The sequence below is a fragment of the Geospiza fortis genome, unplaced genomic scaffold (assembly GCF_000277835.1).
Source record: "Geospiza fortis unplaced genomic scaffold, GeoFor_1.0 scaffold102, whole genome shotgun sequence".
Lineage (NCBI taxonomy): Eukaryota > Metazoa > Chordata > Aves > Passeriformes > Thraupidae > Geospiza > Geospiza fortis.
The window spans coordinates 3,547,394-3,564,801 of NW_005054373.1; the positions used below are offsets into that span (position 1 = coordinate 3,547,394).

Consider the following 17,408-nt stretch of genomic DNA (forward strand, 5'->3'; position numbering starts at 1 on the left):
TGCCGGTGCGGAGCGGGCCGGTGCGGGGCCGGGCCGGAGCGCGGCCGCAGGCGGTGCTGACGCTCGGTCTGGGCTGCCTTGCAGAGGAACGCGAAGCGCACCGGGAGCAGGAGCTGCCAGAGCAGGAGTCGAGTTGGCTCCCGTGAGAGGACCTGGCTGAAAGGGGACGTCGGACGAGGCTGCGTGTATGTTTATGGGAGAGACTCAGCAGCTGCGGCTCCCTCGGACTTGCGCCTGGTCCTCTGTACAGTGGACACCCAAGCCTCGGAGATCTGTGACGGAGAAGGGAGGAAAAACCTCTTTTTGCAGCTTCATGGAGACCTGGTCAGGTGAGGGCCGAGAAAGGATAAACCTGACTGAGGAATGTTTTGTATAGGTCTTCGAGGCTCTTGTTCGCCGTGTCCCTATGCCTGTTGGCAGGGCAGGTAGGGAACAGGCAGAGGTAGTGACTGGCAGTCAGGTACAGCCTTGAGTCATGCACTTCATAAAAAATTAGATAGTGGTGAAATAGAGGTTACACACCTCGTAGTTATGTGTTTTAACAGGGAGGGTTTGACTGTTGCTCCAGCCAGAAATATGTCCTCATTTTCTGAGTAGAGACGCCTGTTTATATATTCCTTTGTTATGTTCTGTGTTATGGAGGTTTTAGCCTCTGGACAACCTAATCTATTTAAGAGGCTGTAAACAGTTACTTTGACTCAGCAAAAGAAGTAAGGTGCTTTCACAATTATGTCATTTAATATTTACACGTGAGTAATTTTTTTCGCTGAGAAGAGTTGTCAGCTAAATAATTAAAGGCAGACAGAAATTGTAGCAAGGGTTATATAAAGAAGGCTTAAGCATCAGATGCTATGTTTTATGCCAGAAGTCAATTTAGGCTGAAAATAGATGGCTCAGGGTTTAATGTGCGTGAACTTTATGCTGTGAGTGTGTTATGGACTCCTCTAGGTTTAGAAGCTCCCATTCAGTTTGTTAGGATTTAAACTTTGCACTGATTCTTCTGGACTTAAGATTCAGCTATAAAAAATTGCTGCTCCTGTTCTCAGGAGCAAATAATTGCTGTGATCTCCTTACTTAAAGGCTAAGCAGTAGATACAATGCATTTTGAACAGAACTAGTAGCTGTATTTTTGATGTGAAATGAAGGTTACAGGTTGAATGTGTCCAGCTCTTAAAACGCTCATGTATGTTTGGTCTGTAATGGGGTGGGAACACTGGTGGTGGGAGATGCAGAGAGAACAGGACTTGTTTAAAACTGACTGTTGGAAAAGGTTGATTAGAACCATTTGCCGTACCCTGGTTAGGGTTACAGGAATTAGGGATGGATTAGTTAGAAATGCTGTATGAGGACAGATGGACACTTGAACACTGCCACTGAGGCGGCTGTAAACCTCTGTTTGTTGCTTGAAAAATTTGTAAGGAAGTTGCCATGTTTTGGACCCTAATAGCAAACAGATTTTTCAGCATTTTTAAGGAAGAGCAGAGCCTTTCATGCAGATCATGAAAAAGCTTAGGTAAAGGTTGTAGATGTGTTCAGAGAGATACATTTTGACTTTATTTAACTTTTGAAGTGGCTTTTGCATTTGAATTCTTTTCAACCTCTCTTTTCTCATGCTAGCTAGCTGTGCCTGTCTTTGATTTATAGCAGATTTTGCACTGGATTAGCAAATTGGCAGCAAGTTGCTGCCAGCCTTTTGGAAGCAAGTACTGAGCTTTAAATTATTACTTCCCACTCCTTTTACCTCTTGGTATGTCTAGGACTTGGCTAAGATTTGTCATAAATTTTGTAAAGAGTTCTTGGTTATGATGTGTCTATTCCTTGCAATTCTCAATAGGCGTTTGTCACAGGAGAGATCCTTGAAATACTTCCCACTGGAGTGGTTCTTGCTAGGGAAGCGGGTGTTACCAGTATTGCTTCAGTAACCCCTTTGTTAGCAGCAGGAAGCAGACCTGAGTGGTATCTACTTGCATGTCCACAGGAAGATGACAGAGTGCTCAAGATTATCCTCATGCCCTGTTGAGATAATTCCTTCCTCGAACAAACTTTACCAATTACTTTAACAACATGTTCATTATACAAATTGCTTTGTTAAATATCTGATCACATCTTACCATAACTACATGTGTCTCCCAGACAGCTTCTGAATTCTTTGCCCTTTTAATATCAGCAGGTGACTTTCTTTCCAGAGCATCGCAGATGTTGGTTTGGCACCTGACTTGGAAGACTGAAAGCTGTATGGAAGAATAGCAGAAGCTCTTTTATGTATTGTTTAAATATTCAGCAATGTCCTTGTGATCATTCTGTTTCCTTTTCAATTCTGTGAGTTCAAGTCAGTTTCTGGAAGAACTTTTTCACAATGCACCTCAAGGATCTTGACCTTTCTCCTAGCCAGAATCTATTTTTATGCTTGTATCCATTCATATCCAGAAATTATGTCTTCCTGCAGAGGGAAGGGTTAAATGAGAATTGCAGGGATGCCTTCTTTGCTCTGGATACTGCTCGCAACAAAAATTTAAGCTTCCAAGATTCGAAAACTTGACACTTACTTATGGAGAGCTGCAGTTGCAACAGGAATGAAGCTGAAACTGTTGCTCCTTCTTTTTGGCTTTTCTGTCTCCTTAAGCCTTTGCACCTGTTCTCCTGAGAGCTGCTGTGAGCTGATGAAGTATTCAGTCCCTGATGTGTGATACTGCTGAGGATGTCATGGGCTGTTTGTGCCAGATCGCAGCTGCTGTGACAGCCACGTGTTCTCGTATGTGCCAGTGTTCAGAGCTCATTGTGTTGGGTACAGGATGAGTTTATGCAGTTCTAATGTGAGCTGATGCCAGTTTCACACCACATTGCTTGCTCTTCAACTATCAGCTACATTGCCTTTTTAGGCTATAAACTTTGTTTGAGAGTAATCCTTCTTCTGATCCAGAGGTCCTGTATGTGAAGTGAGAGTTGCAAGGTATCTGCTTGAAATACCTGAGTCATTTTACTTCTTGAGATGTATCTTGGTGACTCCAAAGGAAGCCTGGATGACTAGGTACTTGTAAATGGTGCATGTTTTATTAAATCAGTCCTGCCTTAATTATTTGATGGCATTTGTAAAGCTGTCAGTAATAGTGGAAATACTCTGATATAGGAATTAAAAGCAATCAGAAATGTTCTTAAGAAGATATGAGAAGAAGTGAAAAGGTTTGGTACATACAGCAATGAAATGTTTCCCATTAAGACACACAGTATAAATAATGTATGCAAGTCAACAAAGTTTAGTGGAAAACAGGTCCTACCTAGCAAATTCTATCTTGATGCTTCAAAATTTTGAGCTTGGTTGCCAAAGGTATTAGTCATGCATTGCAGTGAGATGTTGGACCGGACTCTGAGCAGCCTGTTCAAGTCGAAGATGTCCCTGTCCATGGTGGGATGGTTTGAGTAGATGACCTTTAAAGGCCCTTCCTACCCAAAATGCCTGAGGTTCTGTGTTTTGATGTCATGGGGAGAAAAGCAATGCGCAAACCAGTAAAACTTATGGGCTAATATCTTACAAACTGAAAGCTGTTATTCAGTGTAAGCATCTTGTTTTGGGTGAGGAGCTGTTTGAAGGAAGAAATGCAAACTTGCATTGTTCAGTTTGCCCTGTTAATAACCTGTGGCTAAAAGGTATGAGCTCAGGAGGGCATGAATGGAGGGAGTGATGGGTACTGAGAAATCAGTGCAGCAGATTGCTCTAGATGGTTTAGCATACAGTATTTCCTGGGAAACACTGCTTTTCAGTATCACTAGGTAGATTTATGTAAAAGACAAGTGTACTAAATACTGCAAAGGTGAGGAAGGAGGCTATAAATTGCCAAAAGATGCGGTTCAGGAGGACTTGAGCATTGGAGGGATATGAGTCTAGAGCAGGTTTGATCCAAGAACAGAAAAGTGTTTGGGCTGAACTAAAGTGTACATGCAGTTTTGTGAAGCCAGTGCATGGATACAGGGAGCAATCATGAAACTAAAAAAAAAAAAAAATTGGTGGTAAAAGTCCTTTTGAATAAAAGTAGACACATTCTACTGCAAGAATAGTTTTAAAAGTACCTTGCGCCTTATATTGAAGAGGAAGTTTGAAATGTTTCGTGACATGGTTTATAAACTCCTGTTTAAAAAAGAGGAGACCATTGAGATCCAGTGACTGTAATCTGAAGGTAGGCACGTTTAGATTAAAAATGTGGTTTTTAATGTTGGATAATGAGTAGACTATTGGAACAATACATTTTAACTCCTACCTAACAGTGCTTAATCTTTTACACTAATATTTTTTCCCTAAAATAAAACTTGTAATTTAGCAAGAAACTCTGTTGTTTTTATTGAAGAAAATCACAATACAGGGTCCCTGGAGAAAGTGAGAAGAGAGGATCAAAACACATGTTTTCCGTACTGAATATACTAAATCTGATGTTTCAGAAGAGCCTTCTCTTATTGCTGTTAATTCAAGCTAGCCACCGAGTCCTTCCTGTGTTCTGCCATAGTTCTAAAACATCCTTTTAATTATACTCGTTGAGTTAACTTGACAAAGCATAAGAATCTAGCCACTGATGTGAATTGAAGAGAGTAGGAAATTTGTCTTACGTTTGCTTAGTTTTGTTTTTTTTATGATTCTTCATGAGGATTCTTCAAATGCTTTGCTCTAAGCTGCATTCGGAAGAAAAATTTAGGAATTCTTTTATATTTTTGAGGCATTATACATAGGGTTTTTTAATTACTTGCCATCTGCTTTTTTTGGTATTTCTGGGTTTGTGTCTTGTCATGGATTCCTCCTGGTTCTCCTTAAATCATGAAATAGAAATACTCACCATGAATTGTGTGGCTTATGCCAATTGCTGTTTCCCTGTGCTTCTCTTCTGCAATGTAATTCACAAGTGCTGCAGTTCTTAAGTGCTGCTTGTCAAGCAGGGAGCAGAGACCCAAGAGTCTTTGCTTGCCAGACCTTTTCAGAGGAGCAGAACAGACGGTGTGTCAGTATTCCTCATGCTTTAGCTGTACTGAGACTTGTTTAATCTGTTTTGCGTTCTCAAACTTCCTTCTTGTATGTTTTGACAGGAGGCTGGAGCCCACAGAAAAACCCCTTCAGATTGTGTATGACTACTTGGCTCGGTTGGGTTTTGATGATCCTCTCAGAATGCAGGAAGAGGCAGCAAACTCTGATCTCAGCTGTATGATTCGCTTTTACAGTGGTAAGAAATTGTGTGTGTGCACTGTCACTGTTCCTGCAGCTGTAACTATAAGCTGGAGCTTGGCTAAAGCCTGAGTCATCAGCTTGCTGGGTTTATAGAGGACTACATCAAGCACTTGCAGTACCAGTAAGCATTTCTTAAAATAAAGCATTATAGAGATTAATAGGAAAAAAATCACACTTCTGTGGTTTTCTTGATCCTGTCCATGACTTGAGAAAAGACAGGTCCACAGGAGGGCACAAGATTGCTCTGTTGTCTTTAGATTCAAATATTGCAACTGATGACTTAGAGCTCCCACTGGGAGTTCTATTTAGATGTGCATGAAGATTGTATTTACAAAAAGTTTGTGTATATGTGCAAGGAAGCTCCTGGTCAAATACCTCCACAGCCTTTTAATAGTGAGGAGTGAAGGTGCCAACTGGTTAATAATAATGCAGGCTGCCATCAGAACCCTAGGGGACTGGATTGCAGAAGCAAGACTTTGGAGTGTGGCCTGTTGAATTGGTTTGGGCAGGAGACACAAGGAGCCACAGATAACAAGCATGGGCCTGTGGGCATGTGGTACTACCAGTCAGAAAGGGAATTCGCTGAAGTTAACAGGAAATATAAAAGAAATTAGGGTGAGGAAGGATAATGAGGAAATTGTTTCCTTACTTGTAAGTACTTCACCTGTGTACTTTTTGCATTTCAGAAAAAAAAAATCAAGATGCTTTTAATGGAAAATTGTTTCTGCATTGTGGATCTGGGCAGCCAGGCTAAGCTGCTAGCTATCCTTTGGTTATTCAGTGTCAAAAAAATGCATTTATAAGAAATCAGCTTCTTCACCCTGCTATCTGAGACAAACCCATTTTGTCTGGAAGCTGTGTGTAAGAACAGGCAAAACAGTGTAGATACTGTATATACCATGTATATACAAATATACATATATATATGTGAAACAAGGAGTGTAACAGATGGAAAGAAGTCTGACATGCCTAGTCTGGATTTAGGGGGCAAGGGAGTCAGAAGTTACTTCAGCTGGAAGGAGTAGAGGCATCAAGGATAGGGGTATGGAGAACTTCTGAGGAAAAAATGAAAGCTTGGGTATGTCAAGCAGGAACTGCCAAGGACTCACAAACAGCAACTCAACTTAATGGAACCAAGTAGATAGAAAATGTAATTGAATAGTTTCAGTCAGCATGGGTGGCTGGTCTGCTTAGAAGAAAGTGATGAAGGAAGAAGTATAAGGGTTGAAGTGTGTTCGGGAGACCTGTTTTAAGGAAGTACAAGCAAATGCTGACAAAGTGATTCTCAAAGGTAGGGGAGGAATTAGAGGGAATGCTATGGAGGATGATACAATAATTTTGCAAAGTCTGCACCTGAGAACATAAGGGAGGAAGTAATGGATTTTACACAGAAAACTTTACTTAGAATCGTGGCATCACAGACTTGTTTGGGTTGGAAGGAACCTTATAGATCATCTAGTTCCACCCTCCTGTCATGGGCTGGGACACTTTCCACTAGACCAGATTTCTCCAAGCCCCACCCAGCCTGGCCCTGAACAGTTCCAGAGATGGAGCAGCCACAGCTTCTCTGGGCAACCTGTGCTAGGGCCTCCCCACCCTCCCCATAAAACATTTCTTCCTTATGTCCAGTGTAAATTTGCCCTCTTTCAGTCTAGAAACATGGCCCATTGTTCTGCCGTTATAGGCCTTCATAAAATGTCTCTCTATGCCTTTCTTATAAGCTGCCTTTATATATAGAAAAGCTGCAAGAAGGCCTTCCCAGGGCCTTCTTTGCTCTGGGCTGAACAACCCAACTCTCTCAGCCTGTCTCCATAGGAGAGGTGTCATGGTTTTGGAGCAGAGGGGGAAACTGGAGCATTGGTGCACCTGCGTAGTAATGCTTGGAGCAGTGCTGCTGTGGTAGTTAGTAGTAGGATACCACTTTTAGTCCCATAATAATGTTTTCTTAAAAGTGCAGGGCTGGTCTTTCAGCTTGGTGAAATCAAAGCAATTTTTTCTGTGGATTCTCACAGTTTCTTACCAGTAAAGGATATCTTATGTCAAATGTCATGTGTGTGAAACAAAGCTATTGTTGTAAATAAACAACTACATGTTCAGTTAAATTCAGCCACATATGGACATCACGTCAGTACTTTAGATTTGGCAAGCTGAAGATCCTGCTAACTGAGAAACAATGTTACAGCTTCAGTTAGTAGTTAACTGTGTGCTCCTGATAAATGTTTGGAGTATGGTTTTCTTATTCAAGCTTGCTGTGTGATCAGTGTGATCTGCTTACTCCACATAGCATCATTTTGAACATCCAGCCCAGCACCCCGGTAGGGTGCCAGGAGCAGCTGGACCTTAGTGCCAATCAGCTCTGAAACAGCTCAAACCCCTTCATATGCTACCAGTATCTCTTTCAGTTCAGCCCGATATTGTGGCCTCCAAATCCTCTGTAACCCCAACTCCAGAAGCTGAATGGTTGACCTTGAGTGTGTCCAGCACAGCAGCAATTGGCAGCAGTCTGACTCAAGTCCAGTCGGAGTAGTTGCAGTGGCTTGTCACAGGGTTGGATTAGCCACAAATAGTTGCTTCTCCCTAAACAAAACCTGAACCACATTCATGGTGCCTAGCAATAGGGAACCACACTGATTTCAACATCCCAAGGATATTAAAAATTCCCAAATGCTGCTGTAATTAACCTGGAGGAGAAAAAGAGGATGTGGGAAGTATCCACTCCCTAGGTGGGCTCTCTGAGGAGAAAAGGCAAATGGTGTCATTATTGATATTTTCCACTAAATGGCACCAGAGCACAAAGGTAGGGGCCATGCTGAGCACACAGACCAGATTACAAAATACACCATAACCTTAACCCAGCCTTTATAGCAGATAAGGTGTTACATAATGCAGTCTTGAGAACAAGTGCAAGAAAATTGAGCAAACCAATCAATATTGTGACCAGCCACTGTTAAACCAATACAATAAATGCTTATAGCAAATCTGTTTTAACACACTCTGGTCAGATCTGTCTCTGCCCTTAGTGCTCCAGATCTGGCACCTAAAAGGACTGTTGTGGTTTAACCTCAGCCGCCAATTAGCACCACTCATCTGCTCACTCACACAGTGCTTTCCCCCATGGGATGGGAAGGAGAATGGGAAAAAGATGATACCTGTGGACTTGAAACAGTTTAATAATTGAAATAAATTAAAATAATAATAATTATAATGAAAAGGGAAATAACAAAGAGAGAGGAATAAGACACAAGTGATGCACAATACACTGCTCATCACACCGGTGCCCTTTCTCTAGCAGTGCTCAGCCCTCCTCTCCCAGTTCCTTAAGTTTGGTGTGAAATATCCCCTTTGCTAGTTTGGATCACCTGGTCCAACCATGCTCCCTTGCAGTTTCTTCTGCACCTGCTTGCTGCAGAGAATGGGACGCTGTAAAGTCCTTGACTTGGGTGAGCGCTGCCGAACCAACCGAAACAGCAGGATTTTTAGTGGATTTTTTTTTTTTTTATGTTATCAACGTTATTCTCACACTGAAGCCAAAACACAGTCTTGTACCATCTGCCAGGAAGAAAATGAATTCTATCTCAGGCAAAACCAGGATGGTCATCTTCAGGGAAAGAACTTCCTTTGTAGTTGATTTTCCAGGATTTCCTTTTAAGTCCAGTAGAAGCCACTTATTTAATGATTTCACTGACTTCAGCTGACTTAACAAGAGTTTAAAATTACTTTTCTGTTGCATTTGAATGAAGGATATTTGGCAAGCATGTGGATTTGCTAAGGTCTGTAACTACCTGTGGATTAAAAACATGATGCATGGCAACCATTCTGACATTATTCTGGGAGGCACAAGTGTGACGGTGGTCACAAGGGTTCTTGGGTGAAGGAAGAGACGAGATCTTTGACTCTATTATCAGAGGGCTTGATTTATTATTTTAAGATATATACATCTATTAAAACTATACTAAAAAGAAAAAGCAGGAGAGCTTTTCAGAAGCTTGCTAAGCTAAGAATAGAATAGTAAAGAATGATTACAACCCCTGCCCTCTCGGACTGTGTCCGAGCGAGCTCAGTTCTGGATTGGCCATTATTTCTAAACATCTAAGCTAGGCCAGTCCAGACAGACCTGTTGCATTCCACAGCAGCAGATAACTTATTGTTTACATCTTGTTGCTGAACTTCTCAGCTTCAGCAAGAAAAATCCTGAGGGAGAATTTTTTATAAAAGAAATGTCTGTGACAGCACAAGTGGTGCTGGTCAGCCGCTGTTCCTGCACTGACTGAGGATGTTGCTTGTCCTCTGCATGAGACTTTTTTTTTAAGTGCAGTTTGTCTGCTTGTTCTTTACAACACCTGGTTTTGCATGGTAGAGCTGTGTTATTTGTACTCACAGATAAGAATGAAGAACATGCGGACAGTAAATGCTAATGTCCCCTTTTTCTTCAGAAAAGCCATGTCAGGTGGAACAGCTGGATCGCATCCTGCTCTCCGGAGTCTATAACGTACGCAAAGGAAAGACCCAGCTGCACAAGTGGGCAGAGCGCTCCGTCACTCTCTGTGGCACGTGCCTCATTGTGTCCTCAGTGAAGGACAGCCATGCAGGGAAGATGCACATCTTGCCTCTTGTTGGAGGGAAGGTAAGGCTTTTTTTTTTGGTTAGTTCTCTGTAGCCTGGGAAGGAAGAAGAAATGTATTAGTGATGGGAATTGCCCACAAGAGATTAATGTGGGCTTTTTTAACAGATTACTGCATTAATGTCCCCAACCTCTTTCTAATTGCTCTGCTTAGGTAGTAGTCTGAAGGCTAATAAAACGAAGAAACACTGTTCAGCTTTCACAGCAGTAGCCAATGTGCTCGGGCACTCTGGAAATTACTACTTCTTGTATCCGTTTTAGCAGAAATATGTTAAGCAGGATTTACTTCTGTGTTTTTCTCCAGTGACTGCAGCTATATTTTCGGCAAAATGCAATGTTACTGGTGGTCAGTAATACTTCACCCTAGACTTCAAGTCAGTTGTAATTGCTGGCTCTTAGGCAGACTGTTGTTGTCAATTCTCTCTCTGCAGGTGGAAGAGATGAAACGTCGGCAGTATACCCTTGCTTTCACATCTGCTGGAGCGCAAGCTCAGACCTACCACATTTCCTTTGAAACGCTGGCAGAGTGCCAGCGGTGGCACCGGCAGGCATCCACGGTGAGGCCATGGGGGCACTGTGGTTTGGATGTGGGTGCAGGGTACACCACAGGAAGGTTATTATGATGCAAGCTTGATCTGCAGTCAGAGATGATGCTACGATGCTGGAGAAAGTACCCAGGACATTTTCCAGCTTTATTTCCTTCATGCTCTGGGCTACAGAGATTTTTCTCTTAGCCTTCTCTTTTTCTCTACCTGTGCAACATTGTTGAGCAGTAGCTTTTTTAGGTGCTTTTTTAACCCCTGCTGCACCTACAAGACTAACTTAATCACAGGCCCCTAGAGCAAAACTCAGGGACTGGCTGACTACAGCCATAGAAGCCTACAGATTGCATTTGTTGCCATACTTGAATGTGCCTGAAGTATGCCCTGAACATACACAGGGCTGCCTTGAGGTTTGAGATACAGAGACATTGTAGGTCAGCAAGTGTATTAAGAAATACAAAATGAGTTCAGCGTAAAGCAGGTCATAAAATGTCAAATTAATCACTGAAGACCTCAAGACAAAACATACTTTATGAAAGGACATGAGATTTGCAGAGACTTTATGAAATGCTGCAAAACCATAATTTATGAAGCCTTTTTATAACAAGTTATGTTTCAAATTTTATACTCTCCACAAGCTAATAAAATAAAGAAGTAGCTAAAAGTGCAGAAGAAGCAGTTATGCTAGGCAGAGGTTCTGTAAACCTCATAGAACTGAACTGGAAAATCAGCTGCTTCCTGTTGCTTCTTGCACCTTTGGAAGGCACTTGAGATTGTGCTTTCTCAATAGAGTTTCCTGAAAAATCTGTTTTCCTCTATTACCCTGGCTCTCTTACAGCCTAGCCTTTAGGCAGTGTGCCCAGTGCACATACAGAGCAGGGCTTTGTGTGAATCCTGGCTGGTATCCAGCTATGCATCCTTGTCAGGGATGTAGCAAAGGGCATAGGCTTGTACTTCATGGACTCCCATTTCCTGCATGGACTCTACCTGGTAGGTACAAGGGGTTCTTTCACGTTCTTGCAAATTTTTTATTACTTGTATTCGTTGGTCTTCCATTGGATTTCCAGAGAAAATTTGTTGCACAGCTGCAGCTTTTTCTCTTTCTTTTCAGATTGTGTCTATGCGATTTAGCATGGTTGATCTTTCATGCTACAGCCTTGAGGAAGTACCAGAGCACCTCTTCTACAGTCAGGATATCACCTACCTCAACTTACGCCACAATTTTATGAGAACAAGTGGAGCAGGGAGTCTTGACTCTCTTTGCAGGTCTGCAAAGAATAATTTTTCTCCTATGTTTGGAGTCCTTGACATGTGGATATAGGAACGAAGTATTGCCTGTTCTCTTGGGGATGGTAAAAAAACTGATCTTTAGGAAGCTCTGACAAGTGAGGGGATTGGAAGCAGAACTGAGCAGCACAAGCAGGAATAAACTTCCAACAATTTATAGTATTCATGAGCTCCCTTCCACAGATTCTGTGCTAACTCTGATGTGAGATAAGCCTTGTGGGGTGACATGCCATTTCTATGGACAAGATGGAACAGTAATATTAGGCTGCTTGCTAAGCAGAGACCATCTTGGGGTATAAAATAAAAAGCAAGGAAAAGCATAATGCTGCTGCTGTGAATAAGTTTGTAGGAAAAAGTTTAGGTCTGAAAAACCTTGTTTCGGCAAGTTCTTAATGTGTATTTGGAATTGGCAGAGGGCCTGTGAGACTCCAGCTTTGCTTTGGAAACTTGTGCTGATCTGCTTTTAAGAGAGTAGCAGTTGTGTGATGCTATGGAAGCATGATGTAGTCATCTTAGGTAAGTGAAGGAGTCTTACAAAAATATTTTTAAATTAATTTCCCAAAATCATAAAAATCTAGAGGGAGGTTAGTCTGTTCATATGTATACCAGCCATGCTAAATAGAGTTCAAGGAGTTACTCTATGAGTTTTGAAAACTGTTAGGAAGCTTATAGTAATAATGTCCAATGGCTCTGTTTGGAAGACATTTCCCTAAGGAAAATGTGTTTGGAGAAACTTTGCAAAACTGCTTGTTGGTTTTTTGTTTGGTTTGGTTTGTTGTTGTTGTGGTTTTGAGGTTTGGTTGTTTTTTTCGTTTTGGTTTGTTGGGGTTTTATTGTTGCAAGGTGGGGTGGGGAAGGCTTTATTTTTGTTTTCTTTGTCTCTAGGGGCCTTCTACTGTGCTATTTAATTTTTCTTCCTCTAGGGTAATGAGATGCCCAGGTATCTATGAGAATATACAATGAAAAAAATTGCTCACTTTTGGGAATTCTTTGCAGTTTCCTTGCAAGCCAGAGTCTAGTCTGGTTTTCCAAACTTGTTTAAAAGTTTTCTAATGCTGAATTGTAATAGATTCTGTTACTGGAGAAGCTACTTTAAATAATTTAAGATTTTGCTTTCTACTTGTCTCTTCAGCTACATTGTATGATTTTGAAAAGCACATCAGAACTTCATTTTCTAAAATGGAGTATCCTTGGTTCACAGGATCAGAAAGGGGCTTGAAATTTCTTTTGACCTTGTATGTAGTCAACAAGAAATCTGACATGTCAGAAACTCAACTCTTTTCCTGGCAGTGACTGTGTCTGATGAAGCTGAAATCCGCAAACAAACAAAAGCTATAAAAGAAGCTCTCACTTCACACAATCTTGAATAAACAGATAGCATTAGGTTGCCCACATAAGGCTGCTCATTGCCTTTTGAAAAGATTTTCTATCTGTGGTTTTCAGGATGCTTCTAAGATTACAGCACCACAAGAAGACCCTTGCTCACTAGCAGTAGGTGCTCTCAGTGCATTGAGACTGTCAATTCCCAACAGCAGAATTTTTCACAATGATCAGATCTCTTCCTCTGAGATCTTCAAGCTCTAGGAGTCTAATTACCTATAACTATAATAATGGAGCAAAAATAATTGGCTAAATGGAAAATGTTAAGCAAAGAGCATTAAATAGCCCTACCTGCTTTGTTACATCTCCTACTCTATTTTTTATGTATTGTAGTGCCTTTCAAGCATCTCCCTAATCTGAACAACACTGACATCTGGTCTTCATTGATACATGTGTGTGCACACACATGTATACATCTGCGTGTCTCTTGTCAGCATTTTAGCTAGTTGATATATATTTGTGCTGGTGTGCTTTGGTGGCAGAACAGGATGTGTTAAACTTGGAATATTTCAGGGCAGCACCAGTTTGGGCTGCTAAACAGAGGATGGTAATGCCATGGAAGATGCACTGCTGTGTTTCCATACTTCTTTGTTGTCTCAGTATGCCCTGTGAGAGCACAAACCATAACCTGAGGAGCCACAATGATTTTGGCATCTTTATCCCTTATAACACCTGGTTCATATATACAGCTTGAATGAGAGTTGCATTTCCATTCCACTCCACTCCTACATCACTACATGAGCTTACTGAGGCAAAGAAGAAGGAACAGAAGGAGAGCTCAAAAGGCTTTTGAGTATTGTCCTCCCCACTGAGTATGGAAGTCTGCTTGAGGAAACTCAGACCAAGCTGTGTCATATACCAGTTTCCCTTCAGTTTTTGGAAACTGTAATGCCCCTCTTGTGCTTACCTTGATATTTTTGCAGAGGGATGAATTCTAAACATTAGTTGTGCTGTTGTGTTTAATGCTGTGTCTCTTAGAGCAGCTGCTCACTATGCTGTTAGAGAGAGGAAACATTACTTGGCACTGAGAACAGGTGCAGCAAAAGCCATTGCAGAACTCCTGAGAAAGCAGTTTTATTAAAGCATTTGCTGATTTCAAACCCTGAGAGCCATGACCTGTCCTAAATCTCTTAAAGTTGAACCAGTTAATGAGATTGTTCAAATCTTTAGGTTCATCCTCATTGTTTCCTTCTTTTCCAATACTATGGTGGAGTTCTGTGTGCAAGTTTCTAATCTTTGTATCATTGTTAGGCCTTTGCATTATCCTTCCTTTGAGGAAGGCTTTTACCAACATAGCGTCTTTTTCTCTGGCTTTCAGTTGCAGTACAAAAGAGTCTGTGGCTGTAGCAAACAAAAATGCCTGTGCCCTTATTCATATGATGGGGTGCTCAAAGCAAACAACTCATGTCCAAGTTTCAGCTATGCTTCCTCTTTCAAAAGAACAACATCCCCCAAGGTTATAAAGCAAAATGGAGAAATATTATGTACAATTCCCACACAGATCACTACAAGTATTTTGAATCCAAAAAATACACTATAAAGAAGAAAACAACTCCAAAACCTTTCAGTCCTATATTTCAAGACATCTCAAGCTAGAAGTAATATTCTCCCTCAAGCTAATTAACCTTGGTTTTGTTACTGATATTAGAACATTTGTTTCAAAATAAGAGCTACTCACCAATGCCTGGGAAAAGTCTGGTGGGGGAGGCAGATGAATAACTGCATGTTTCCAAGAAGTAGTTCTCTGGTACATGAAATTTGCAGTTATCTCATTGAAGTGAGATACTAATTTCCCCACTGAATTAATTTTTGGTGGTTCCAGTTGGGGATGAAGAGGGAACAATACTTGGGGAACAATACTTTTGCTTCCTGTAGAAGGAGGCAGGAACTCTTGGAGGAGAACCCTGCTGTGTGTTACCCCAGCCACGCTAAGTTCCTTCTCTGTCTTTGGAGCTAGCATGGTGACTGAAGGAGCTAAAGCTAGGCAACCTTTCTCAGGCACTGGAGGGGCTGTGGTGACTGTGGGGCTGTCTGTACTTGGGGCAGTGTGTGCCATGCAGTCTGCTGAACAAGGAGCACTGTGGCTGTGCAATCTTGTTCCAGGACCTCTGGGTGCAGCTCTTGGGTTTCCCAGCATGAAGCAAGTGCTTTCCTAGTTTTCCCTTTTACAGCTTAGCTTGGCTTTCTGTTTTATTCTCAGAATAGTCCTAGTGAGCGTTTTCAGCTCCTCTTTTCCCAAGCTACATAATTGTAGATTCTTACTGTAGTTAATTCTTTTAAGGTAAATTTTTTTAAATGAGCATTTTAGTCACCTTAATCTTAGTAGCAGTCACTAGGACGAAGCTTGTTAAGTTGGTATAGAAGGTCATTATCAGTTCCTGCAGTAAACCTGTGGTATTTGATCACTTTCAGCATGACAGTTGAGAAGAATATCAATTACGTAAACCCAAATTTATGCAGAGACTCCTGTAATGAGTTAGCTGACTGTATCATCAGTGTACAAATACGTAAGAATTCTTTATGACTGGTTTGTGTATTTTTGCTTTTGGACATGTATTTTGTGAATTAACTAGTGTTCTTGCTAATAGGTTTTCTCAGTTGAAGAGTCTGAACTTGTCTCATAATAGACTGGGAGAGTTTCCTGTATCACTGTGTGAGATCTCTACTCTGACAGAGCTTAATATTTCCTGTAATGGACTTCATTACTTGCCAAGTCAGATTGGCAAACTGTTGAAGTGAGTATGTTCTTTACATCTGTGATCATAAGTACCCTTGGTGCCTCAGCTGAACACTACTGATGTGCAGCTACTGTTTCTGAAAGTGTGGAAAAAAAAACCAGGGCAGCCTGTTTTATCCATGAAGGCTGAATGATTAATTTGACTACAGCAGAAGGTCAAGAACTAAGATGTGCAATCCCTTAATCACTACCAGGAAGACATCACAACTGCTAGCGCAGAAAAGATAAGGAAACTTGATACAGATAAAGCACTGAAGGCAACTGCATTGTTTCTCAAATAAGTCTATGTGCATTTTTCTGCAGCTTCAGAGTTGTTTGACTTTCTGCATTTGTTATTTGCATTTAATATTTTCAGTACTGATGTAATTTCTATTGAAGTTTTAATTTATTGTAAAAACTTTTCTGTGATAACTTCTCACAGGGGTCTAGTGATTTTTATCAGCACTGGTATGTTTGATTGTGTTCTACAGAATTAGCTGCTTTTGTGTCAGAGCATTTTAACATGAAAAAACTTGAGTAATCCCCTCTGAAAATTTTGTCTTAAAGCGTTTGCTGGAGCCTTGTCCGTTTTCCCCAGTAGCTGCCCCAAATGCATAAGAGCTTAAGCTTAGGTAAATTTAATTGCAAGACTGTTAATACATTTAGATAAAAATCAATAGATGTTTATCTAAATGTACATATGGATAAACATCAATATTGAACTGCTGATTTATTGTGGCCTGCTTTTCCTCCAACTTGTGTTTTAAAGAAGGAGTGTCTGCAGCCACACTGGATGTGAACAAGTAATTTCCACAATAATCTTTTAGTCATATGCAAACTGTGAGGATAAAGTTATATGTAGGCATACACTTCCTGGAGGTTTATAGCTTAGTTATGGGTCCAGTTATCTTGATGACTCCTTGAGCCCTTATTCATAAGAACTTTTTGTGGCCTCAGATTTCATTTCTACCACCACTAAACACAGAAAGGTCTCTGTTGGAACATAATCATAGTAAGGGACTTTTATACTTGGGATCTGAGTCTCAAAAGCCATACAACCTTTGAAACAATTCATCATACAACAGAGCTACCTTATTCTTTTCTGAGTGTGTGTTGAAATGGACAACTAGAGTGTAAAAATCTTCTACTAGTGCATTAGTGTGGTAGGAGGTGTGATTAAACTGCGCCATTTGTAGAAAATTAAGTAATTAAGTAAATATCTTTCATTTACAATGTAAGTACTGGTTTGTATTTTGCTTATGTTAACTTACAATCTTGGGCACCACTGGAAGTTCCAAGCCTATTACATGTGTGATAAAAGTACTTCAGTAAATTTACATGTATAAGAATAAAATTAGCTGTTATTTAAAAATAACCACCTTGAGATCAGCTAACTATATGAGAAAATTCACTGAAAATACGAAATGTGATGTTCACTGCTCATTGCAGAATTATTTTCTTTGTCGTTTTCACTGTTGCAGTCTCCAGACCTTCTGTCTTGATGGCAATTTCCTCACGTCCTTACCAGAAGAGATGGGAAACCTGCAGCAGCTCAGCTGTCTTGGGCTTTCCTTCAATAACTTCTGTGAACTGCCAGCAATTTGTGAGAAACTTGTCACCTTAGACAAACTAGCCCTGGCAGGGAACTTGATAGAG

The 17,408-nt window shown here is 40.9% G+C and overlaps 1 protein-coding gene across 1 annotated transcript in view; it reads left to right on the forward strand.

Moving 5' to 3' along the window:
- Positions 1 to 84: 84 nt before the first annotated feature.
- The window catches only part of PHLPP2 (PH domain and leucine rich repeat protein phosphatase 2), a 32,709-nt gene continuing 15,385 nt past the window's right edge, over positions 85 to 17,408 (forward strand). The window contains 7 exon segments of the mRNA XM_031060157.1: positions 85 to 329; positions 5,068 to 5,201; positions 9,640 to 9,830; positions 10,259 to 10,384; positions 11,481 to 11,635; positions 15,625 to 15,771; positions 17,234 to 17,408. The exon segment at positions 17,234 to 17,408 is cut by the window's right edge and continues 20 nt beyond it. Of these exon segments, the coding sequence (XP_030916017.1) occupies positions 5,147 to 5,201; positions 9,640 to 9,830; positions 10,259 to 10,384; positions 11,481 to 11,635; positions 15,625 to 15,771; positions 17,234 to 17,408 (849 nt within the window). The 5' untranslated portion in view covers positions 85 to 329; positions 5,068 to 5,146.